Below are 10,524 nucleotides of genomic sequence, written 5' to 3'. Positions count from 1 at the left end.
GGAGGCAGAGGTTGCAGTGAGCTGAGATCGCGCCACTGCACTCCAGCCTGGGCAACAGAGCAAGACTCTGTCAAAAAAAAAAAAAAAATTATGTACATGAGGCCAGACGCGGTGGCTCACGTCTGTAATCCCAGCACTTTGGGAGGCCAAGGCGGGCGGATCACCTGAGGTCAGGAGTTCAAGACCAGCCTGACCAACATGGTGAAACCCTGTCTCCACTAAAAATACAAAAATTAGCCAGATGTGGTGGCACGCGTTTGTAATCCCAGCAACTCAGGAGGCTGAGGCAGGAGAATCGCTTGAACCTGGAAGGTGGAGGTTGCGGTGAGCCAAGATCACGCCATTGCATTCTAGCCTGGGTGACAGAGTGAGACTCCGTCTCAAATAATAATAATAATAATAATAATAATGTACATGATATTCATGTACAAGTATTTGTTCGAATACCTGCTTTCAGTTATTTTGGGTGTATACCTAGGAGTGGAACTGATGAGTCATATGGTAATTCTATGTTTAACTTATTGAGAAATCTCCAAGCTGTTTCCCATAGCGATTGCACCATTTTACATTCCCACCTCCAATGTACCAGGTCTGTAATTTCTCTACATCCTCACCAATACTAGTTATTTTCCTTTTTTATCTTTTTTTTTTTTTTTTTTGGCAAGCAGATAAAGGCTTGTTTTATTTTAATGGCTGATCTATGTAATCACGGAGGTCAGTATGAACAGACAAAAGGGGAGCTTTTATTTCTTGGTGTCTTCCTCCTTGGACAAAGTCTCGATGATCTCCTCCTTCTTGGCCTGGAGGCGCCTTCACTGCGCTTGCGTGCTTCCTTAGTCTTAGGCCTGCGGGCCTCAGCCTGGTCAGCCAGGAGCTTCCTGTGGGCCTTGTCTGCCTTCAGCTTGTGGCTGTGTTCCATGAGAATCCACCTGTTTGTGAACACATTCCCCTGCACCTTCAGGTACAGGCTGTGATACATGTAGTGATCAATCTTCTTAGATTCATGGTATCTTCTGAGCAGCCAGCCCAGAATCCTCATTCTCTTCATCCACATGGCCTTCTCTGGCATTCGGGCATTGGCTGTACCCTTTTGCTTATCTATGCCTATGTGCCTGCCCTTCCAAGGGCAGGTGTTTTTCTGGTGTTTTTCTGCCACGGTGTTTTTCTGGCATCAAGCCCGGGAATGGACCGTCACAGGCTTGGAGATGATCAGCCCATCTTTGATCAGTTTCCGGATCTGCTAATGGAAGTTGGCATTGGTGATTTCATTGATCTTATTGGGGTCTAACCAGACCTTCTTCTTGCCACAGTGGAGGACACTACAGGGGAGCTTCTTCTGAAGCCTGAGCATACTCATGGCTGTAGTCGCAGCAGCGAAAGGAAAGAGCTCCCTTTTTTATCATTATTATAACCATCCTAGTGGGTGTTCAGCGGTATCTTATTATAGTCTTGATTTAAATTTCTTGATGACTAATGATGCTGAGGATCTTTTCATGTGTTTATTGGCCATTTATACATCTTTTTTTGAGAAATATCTGTTAAGATATTTTGCTCATTTTTTAAATTGGGTTGTCTTTTTATTGCTGAGTTGTAATAGTTCCTTATATATTTTGAATATTAGATCCCTATAGGATATACGATGTGCAAATATTTTCCCCCATTTTGTAAAGGTTGTCTTTTCACTTTCCTGGTGGTACTGTTTGAAGCACAAAAGTTTTTGTTTTAATTTTAATGAAGTTCAACTTATCTACTGTTTTCTTTAGTTGCATGTGCTTTTGGTGTCCTAAGAAACCATTGCCAAATCCACGGTCGTGAAATTCACACTTACGTTTCCTACTAAGAATTTTATAGTTGTAGCTCTTACATTTGGGTCTTTAATCTATTTTGAATTGATTTTTGAATGCACTGTGACGGAAGGGTCAAAATTCATTCCTTTGCACATGGATATCCAGTTGTCCCAACATCATTTGTTGAAAATTATTTCCCCCATTGAATGTTATTTTTATCTCTATTGAAAAATCAGTTGGCCACAAATGTCTGGGTTCATTTCTGGACTCACAATTGTATTGGCCTATATGTCTGCCCTTATGCTGGTACTACACCGTCTCGATTACTGTAGCCTTATTGTAAGTTTTGGTTTTTGTTTTTTGAGACAGAGTCTCACTCACTCTGTTGCCCAGGCTGGAGTGCAGTGGCCATAGTCTTGGCTCACCACAACCTCTGCTTCCTGGGTTCAAGTGATTCTCCTGCCTCGGCCTCTGGCCAGAGTAGCTGGGACTACAGGCATGCGCCACTATGCCCGGATTTTTTTTTTTTTTTTAGTAGAGATGGGGTTTCATCATGTTGGCCAGGCTGGTCTCAAACACTTGACCCTAAGTGACCCACCTGCCTTGGCCTCCCAAAGTGCTGGGATTACAGGTGTGAGCCACCGCACCTGGCTTTGTTACAAGTTTTCAAATCAGGCCAGGTGTGGTGGCTCACAGGTGTGCTGTAATCCCTACACTTTGGGAGGTCAAGGCGGGAGGATCAATTGAGTTCAGAAGTTTGTGACCAGCCTGGGCAACATAGTGAGACCCTGTCTCTAAAAATAAATAAATAAATTAGCCAGGTGCAGTGGTGCACACTTGTAGTCCCAGTTACCTGGGAGGATGAGGTGAAGGATCCCTTGAGCCTGGGTGGTTGAGGCTGCAATGAGCTGTGATTGTGCCACTGCACAACAGCCTGGGCAACAGAGCAAGACTCTGTCTCAAAAAAAAAAAAAAAATTTTAATAAAGTAGTTTTGAAATCAAGAAATGTGAATCCTCCAACTGTTTTCAAGATTGATCTGGGTATCTCCTGCATCTCTTGAATTTCTATATGACATTTAGAATCAGCCTGATTTCTACTAGAGGAAGCCAGCTGGGATTCTGATAGGATTGCGTTAGATCAATTTCAGTATTGCCATCTCAACAATATTAACCCTTCCCATTCATGAACATGGAATGTCTATTTCCTTAAGTAATATTTTGTACTTTTCCCCATGTAAGTTTTGCACTTATATTGTTCATCCCTAAATATTTTATTCTTTCTGATGTTATTGTAGATATTTAAGAGAATTGTTTTCTTAATTTCATATTGTTCGTGACTGGTACATAGCACTACTAGTTTTTGTATGTTAATCTTGTATACTGCAGCTGATGAATTCATTTTTTAGCAGTTTTATTTGGAGATTCTTTACGGTTATCTGTATACAAGATCATATCATCTACATAGACATAGCTTTGTCTTCTCAATTTCAGTCTGGATGCTTTCTCTTTTTCTCTTGCCTAATTGCCCTGGCTAGAACTTCTAATACAATGATGAATAAACCCATGGGTTTTCCTAAACGTCCTATATCAGGTTGAGGAAGTTCCCTTCTACTCTTGTTTTTATCATGAAAGTGTTTGTCAAGGTTTTTGTGTCTATTGAGATGATCAAGTGTCTTTTTCCTTTTATTGATATGGTATTCCAGCTTCTTTTGAAAGCTGAAATCGTAGGATGCCCCACATATAAAACAGCAGGGGAGGCTGCTCTGGTTGAAGCAGTAAGGGAAGCTTGGGGCTACCAAGCTGGCTCAATGGCCTTTCCTTCCCAGGTAGCCTTGGGCTCCACAGAAAACTGAGCTGGGAGCCAAGAACAGCAAGCAGTCCCCATGGCTCTCATCCAGAACTCCTTCTTGGGCATGGCTGAGTCAGCCAACTAAGCTCAGACCCTTGGCCTCGAGGAGCCCTGGTGGTCAGGGCTGGCTGATTACAAGTACTCAACCACTTTATCAAACAGTAGCTCGTCAGCATCCTGCAAATTGCCTATTTATCCTGGTCCAGGGCTTCAGAGCCAACTCCTCCTTATGCCTCCGGCCAGGAGGTTGATCTTGGGGCTTTGGAGTCCTTAACACTTGCGTCATTTTGATGGTATCATTCCACTAAATGTTAGCAGTTCAGATCTATGGTTACCACAAAGTTTGTACTTCTAAAACCTTGATAATCAACCAAAAAGTACAGAGGTTCAGTATCTCAAACAGATTGCAGACAGCCCACTGATTACTTTTTGGGAAGAGTGATTAAGAAACTTTATTACAGAAAATGAATGCATCCAACGTCCCCAAATACATTTGTGACAAGAACAGACACACAGAGACACAGACAATAGTCACTACATCACAGCCTTGTTCTTTCCGAAGGATAAAACGTCATTCAAGAATGGGGTGAGGTGGTTAGAGGGAGTAGGTACTATCCTTTTAAATGGAGGAAAAAAAAAAAAAACAGGTTGGCATCTTAAGAACACATATAGTGGGCCCAGAAATCAAGCTAAGCCTAAGCCTTAGGTAACATCATACCACTTACCGCATCTCAGAGAAACTAGGGCATTATTCCATTAGAGGAGCAATCTTGTGACAGTGTGAAAACGTTGAGTAGTGATCTTGCTGCATCAGCTAATGGACCAAGTGGCCTCAACTTGATGGCCTCTTTAAAACTCAATGTTTGCCTAATCAAAGATCATTTGGCCAAACTGCTTCCCCACTTCTGCTTAGCTACTTTGGAAGCACAAAAGTTACTCCTTTCCATCCTTTGCCCTTCCCTGCTTGGTACATCTAGATACGAGATAGACAGGCACCACTTAACAAATCACTCCCTTTTGACTACAGGTTGTTTCTCTTCCCTATTTGACGAGTCTGGCAACAGCTCCCGAATCTTGGCCTAGCACATCATGAATTGGGAAGCTAAAGCTTTAGCTTAGAATGCCAAGTGACAAGGACATGGCTGAAGCAGGAGGGGTAATTCTGGAGCAAGCGCTTCTGGGCAAACCTCACAACCGAGTTTTTTAAATTAGTGGTCATTTTCTAGAACTAGAGCACACATTCAGGACAAACAGTTCTGATGGGAGAGGGAATGGCTATGAATACATAGATATCAGGCTGTGACCATGACCATAACTTGTACTCATTCAGGACCCGACAGGGTGGAGAGGACACCGCCTCCAGACATGCAAGTTTCTGAACAGTGAATTTTAAGAAAAAGCTGCTTTCTCTTAAAATTAATACCACAAAAACACTCCTGCGTGTCTCATAGCCTCAAACGTACACACCCAAATATTAATGCTGGGCAATAGCAACACTCACCCACAACACAGTACTGTATCTTTCATTGCTACAGACAGTAATGATGTATATACATATCAGCCTTCAAAATGGTAGTGTCACCGCTTGCTACTGTGGCCATCTCCCCGCACCCCAACCTGGATAAAATGTTACACTACCCACTAATATATCTACTGACACACAAACCAAGCTTCTTCCAGTTTAACATTGAACATCAATCTACATTTCCAGTGAATGAGCTAAACTTTATGAGTAGGCCATTCAACTTTTCATGATACATTTAGTGCTTAGAAATGTTTGATTCCATTAGCCTGCCCCATAGCTCAGGTGGCCCAAGATGGAGCCTGTAATCTTCCCTGGGGTGTTTGGTGTTTTGAGAGAGTAAAGTAGGAGCAAAAAAATGGATACTGTCCCCTACCCCACCACCCCATCCCACATACCCTCACTGGCATCCAGGAGACCAGCAGCAGGCTCAAGATCCCAAATGTTGGGCACCACAAATAATGTGGTATGTGCCAGGAGCACGGGGCCGGGGGGGTGGGGGGGGAATAGGGGTGAACGAGAAAAAAAAAATCAGGCCTGAATTTTTGACACACCATACACTCTGAAATTGCTGTTTAGCAATACATTTGGCCCCACAAAATAGGGGGTAGAGGTGGGACAACAGTTAAACCTAGATAGCCTTAGTCCTAATCACCCACCTTCCTATACCTTGGAAGGCTACTGACCCTTGCCTATGTCCTTTTCTTAGCTCCTCCAGACTTCATCTGAATGCCACTCAGACACAAACAAAACCACACAGCAGCTTCAAGTAGCCCTCTCCATCTCAGCCCTAAGTGAGCTGGCCACTGAGTAATAAAAGCAGCTACCACATTTATAGGGAGGCCAGTCTCCAAATACAATGGAATGGGGGTTTGTTCACTGCTGAGTCAGAAATTGACTGTTATAATAGAGAACAGTTTTAAAAATGTAATACTGTTTATTTAACTTCAAAAACATTTCAGCATTCTAAACATACAAAAAAAAATAACAGAACGTTGCAAATCATGTTTAAGTACAGGAGGTTCTTGAACTTTCATTGATGCAGTGGCTCTTTGCTTTGCTGACAATGAAGAGTTCTACAGTTTGTTTAAAAACAAAGTTTAAAAACTACCGCACTTAAAAAAAAAATTCTCATGCCAGCTGACCTCTCTGTCCACAGCTAAGATGGCAGCAGAATGCTATGTCACTATATACAGAAACAAGACAACCTGAAGCTAAATGGATGCCCCTGCAGAGTCAACAGGTCCAGCCTCACAGTGCACGCCCTGAGCTACAGCCCCTCCAAAAGGCATCTTCCCCACAGCCTCAACGCCGAGCAAGGAGCATCAAGAGTTTGTCTCGGTTGTTTTGTTCTTTTTACAAACTATAGATATATACAGTTGAAAACTCATGATTTCTAGCCAATAACCATAGTTAACACCACCTTACAAATTAAAAAACAAAAGCCAGAAGCATCTTTAAATGCCTTGTCACACCCACAGCAAAGTGCACAGAGTGAGGAGAACACGAAGAGGGCCTTTTCATTTTAAAAATGTTTGGAAATATGTACAACTTTGATACAGTTTCAGGGTGCTCCAGACACCCATGGCCACTTCATGTAAACCAATGACAATTTCTAGAGCACTTTGAGAGACTACAATATGATCGTGATCAAATTTTGTAATTAAACCTAATGAGGGCAACAGACACTTCTCAAATAAGAGATGAGTCAATTACGGCGCTCCCCTACTCTAAGTATTCACAAGGAGACAGATAAACAGTTTCTTTATTCATCCTCCTCCTCCTCCTCCTCCTCCTCCTCCTCTTCTTCCTCCTCCTCTTCTTCATCTTCCTCTTCCACCTTTTTCCGGGCAACTTTAGCAGGACCCTTTGCACCATCAAACTTTCCTTTTGACTTATAGTCAGCAACATCCTAGAGGAACAGGGACACATTTCAAATGAGTATGCGGCTGTTTTAACAGAAAGTAGAAACATGCAGTCTTCATCTCAGGTAAGAGGACAGGAATTCAAATCAAGTTAAGACAGTGCTGCTGCCATATATATTTGAAGTATGTTTCCATATATGAATTCGGTTCTTAGCCATTCGAATTTAAAAGGTAATGGGTGTTCAAGTGTCCTTCAAGTTACATTAGTAGCACTATCAAATCCTCTGTTACCGGTTTTTTTTCTCTTAAAGAGTAAGCAAAATTTTTCAAGCCTGAAGTTGTTCCCAAAACAAAGACCTGTCAAAAAAAAAAGCATGAACACCAGCACCCATAGCTACCTTGCAGGGGGATGGGCCCTTGAGTGCTACGCTAAGTACTCAGGCCAGCAAAGCTGCAACATGCCCTGCAACCTACTGATACCAGAGCCACTGCCTGTTCACCAGTCCAGGTTACCAGCCCCACCTTACCTTCTCATACTTCTCCTTCAGCTTTGCTGCCTTAGTGATGTAAGGCTGCTTTTCACTGTCATTTAAATTATTCCACATCTCACCCAGCTTTTTTGCCACATCTCCAATAGAGATGCCAGGGTTTGTGGATTTGATCTTGGGACGGAATTCTGAACAGAACAGGAAGAATCCAGACCTTGGAAGAATTACATAAATTACATGAGAAACCACAAAAATGTGAGTTTAAGTTGAAATCCCACATTCCTGAGTAGCACTCCCTCCTACCACTATGACTTCTCCCTAAAGTGAAGTAATCTATGATACCACATACAATGCTACACAGTTGTAGGTTCTCAAATGTATAAGGTTAGAAAAATATATGGTGCTAGGCCAGGCACAGTGGCTCACGCTTGTAATTCCAGCACTTTGGGAGGCCGAGGCGGGCGGATCACCTGAGGTTCGGAGTTTCAGACCAGCCTGACCAACATGGAGAAACCCCGTCTCTGCTAAAAATATTAAAAAATTAGCCGGGCATGGTGGTGCATGCCTGTAATCCCAGCTACTCGGGAGGCTGAGGCAGGAGAATCACTTGAACCCAGGAGGCAGAGGTCGCAGTGAGCTGAGATCACACCTTGCACTCCAGCCTCAGCAACAAGAGCGAAACTGCATCTCAAATACATATATATATGTGTGTGTGTGTATGTGTGTATATATGCATATATAATATATATGCGTATATATACGCGCATATATATATATACACACACACACACACACACACACACAGTACTGTCTCAGTCCTTCAATTACTGGGAAAGGCATAAAGAACATACTTCAAGGACCCCGACAACCAAAACTGGGGTGTCTCCTTCACAATGGAAAGGCCAATAGACAATCACTGTGAATGTGCACGCACAGCCCACAAACACCTTAGCCTTAACCACAGACAACGCTGGCACTGCATCGTAAAGCCCAAGTACAGAATGGTTTGCAGAGGTATCGCCATCTTTTAAGTATCTTTTAAAAAATATTTCATTTTGAAATGAAATACAGGACGACCAAAAAACCAAATCCTCCAAGCAGAAGAAAAGGTATTAATTGTTATCCTGAATCCTATAGTCACTTACGGTGGCCTTTTGGGAGCATTAGGATCCTTCTTCTTCTTGCCTCCCTTAGCTGGTCCATAATCCTTCATTTCCCGATCATAGCGCACTTTATCTGCCTTTGCCATTTCATCAAATTTAGATTTCTCTTTCCCGGACATCGTCTGCAAAGAACAGGACTCGTTAAATCCCTCGATGCAGTGACATATACCTATTCAGTTTCTTGTGATTTAAGTGGCAGTTGCTAGAACCACTTGCAAAAGGGGGTAGGTAAAGGCCTGAAACCTGTGCAGGGCCTTAAAAAAATAAAAGCACACACACAAAATTCTTAAGCAAAATGATTCTAAGTAAAAGTAAAAGAGGAAGCAAGCAGCCATCTGGGAGAAACTCTGAAGGTAAGTAACCCCAAAGTGAGAAACCCAACTAAGACTAGTTTGAAGGGTACAAAAGAAAAATACCTTCCACCTCTCAGAGCACTTCTTGGAAAATTCTGCAAAATTGACAGGGACCTCTGGGTTTTTCTTCTTATGTTCTTCTCTGCACGTCTGCACAAAGAAGGCATAAGCAGACATCTTGCCCTTTGGTTTCTTCGGGTCACCTTTAGCCATCCTGACTGTGACAGAAGAGAAACAAAGAAATACAATGAGGAAAAGTAAGGAGGAATTGACAAGAACAAGATGTACCAAAGGCAGAGCAAAATTAAAACTACACTTGCTATTAGGAAGTCCCCTTCCCCTAGTGCCCGACACCAGTGGCAGAAGGCAGAGTGGGAAAGAAATCAGCTTCACTGTCGCTTGTCATTTAACTTTTGACCAGCACGAAGCGCGCTGGTTTGCGAGTTACTTCTCAAGAGCGATCAAGTTCTTCAAATGGAGCCGACCCAAGTAGGGTACTCAGCGTTACAGAACTGCTAAGTTTTGGAACTGCTACGTTTTGGAAACTACAATCACAAAGTGGGAAGGGCACAGAGAGGACACATTTGGTGAGGGTGATGGAAGCTTGAAATCTATGACTTAAGACTATCTGGTCATCTGCTGTTACGCAATTAAAAACAACAACTCTTACCACTGCTGAACACAAGACCAAAGCAGGAGAACTATATGTAGGGGATATCTGAAATTGTCACTATTGTTGATGCGTTTTGGCTTATTAAAAAATGGCTTTACAACACGGGAGATCTGGAAAGTGAGCAGGTATCCCCGTATTATTAGTTCAATTCATCACTTCATCACTATCTAAAGGGGGAGGGTGTATCAAAAGGGCTAGTCGTGCTCATCTGTAACCCAGAACGCAGGTCCAGCCCAGAACACTTTCTCCAAAGTTTCCAAATAAAAATGCAGCTGCGGCATGTCATCGTCCCTGTCCCACCCCCCAGCTTCCCGCCATCTTTTCCTTTTCCCACACCCAAGGTCATCATGTAAAACTAAAGCGCTCCCCTTGGCAGCAGCCGCCCGCGAGGCTGCCCAACAGAGCCCCGCAGCGGCGGCCCGGGCGGGGCGGGACCGGGAGCCGGGGAGTCCCGGCCGGCAGCAGGCAGCCCGCCTCGGCCCCCGCGCCGGGTCACCGGGACACCCGTAATTCACCTTCCATTTTGTCAAAAGCCTCCTGATGAAAGAAAGTGCCCCTGAAATCCGCCGCTGTCATCCCCGGGGAACGCGCGGGGCCGGGGGCGGCGGCGGTGGTGGCGCGCGGGGGGTGTGCGGCCGGGCCGGCGGCAGCCGCGGCACTGGTGGCGGCGTCCGCCGCGCCTCGGAGTCCCACTCGCTAAAATGGCTGATCCGCGCGCGGCCGGCGCGGGCGGCGGCGACGGCGGCGAACAAAGCGACCCGGGCCCCGCCGCCGCCGCCCGCCCGTCGGCCCCCACCCCGCCCCGCCCCGCCCCCCCCGGGCC

The 10,524-nt window shown here is 44.4% G+C and overlaps 1 protein-coding gene and 1 pseudogene across 3 annotated transcripts in view; both read right to left on the bottom strand.

Annotated features, from left to right (window-relative positions):
- Positions 1-743: 743 nt before the first annotated feature.
- LOC112616125 lies at positions 744-1,357 on the bottom strand (annotated as a pseudogene).
- A 2,702-nt stretch (positions 1,358-4,059) lies between these two features.
- The window catches only part of HMGB3 (high mobility group box 3), a 9,826-nt gene continuing 3,361 nt past the window's right edge, over positions 4,060-10,524 (bottom strand). For 2 of the 3 annotated variants that reach the window (XM_025373433.1, XM_025373434.1), the window contains exons 2-5: positions 9,092-9,246; positions 8,658-8,797; positions 7,552-7,726; positions 4,060-7,071 (exon numbers count right to left, since the gene is read on the bottom strand). In XM_025373433.1, the coding sequence (XP_025229218.1) occupies positions 6,925-7,071; positions 7,552-7,726; positions 8,658-8,797; positions 9,092-9,246 (617 nt within the window). In that variant the 3' untranslated portion in view covers positions 4,060-6,924. The remainder of the gene's footprint in view (positions 7,072-7,551; positions 7,727-8,657; positions 8,798-9,091; positions 9,247-10,524) is intronic. The other variant, XM_025373435.1, reaches the window with a different exon arrangement.

Source organism: Theropithecus gelada, chromosome X, assembly GCF_003255815.1.
Source record: "Theropithecus gelada isolate Dixy chromosome X, Tgel_1.0, whole genome shotgun sequence".
Classification (NCBI taxonomy): Eukaryota; Metazoa; Chordata; class Mammalia; order Primates; family Cercopithecidae; genus Theropithecus; species Theropithecus gelada.
Note: the sequence above shows the minus strand (reverse complement) of the source record. Positions and strands in the feature narration are given on the sequence as shown.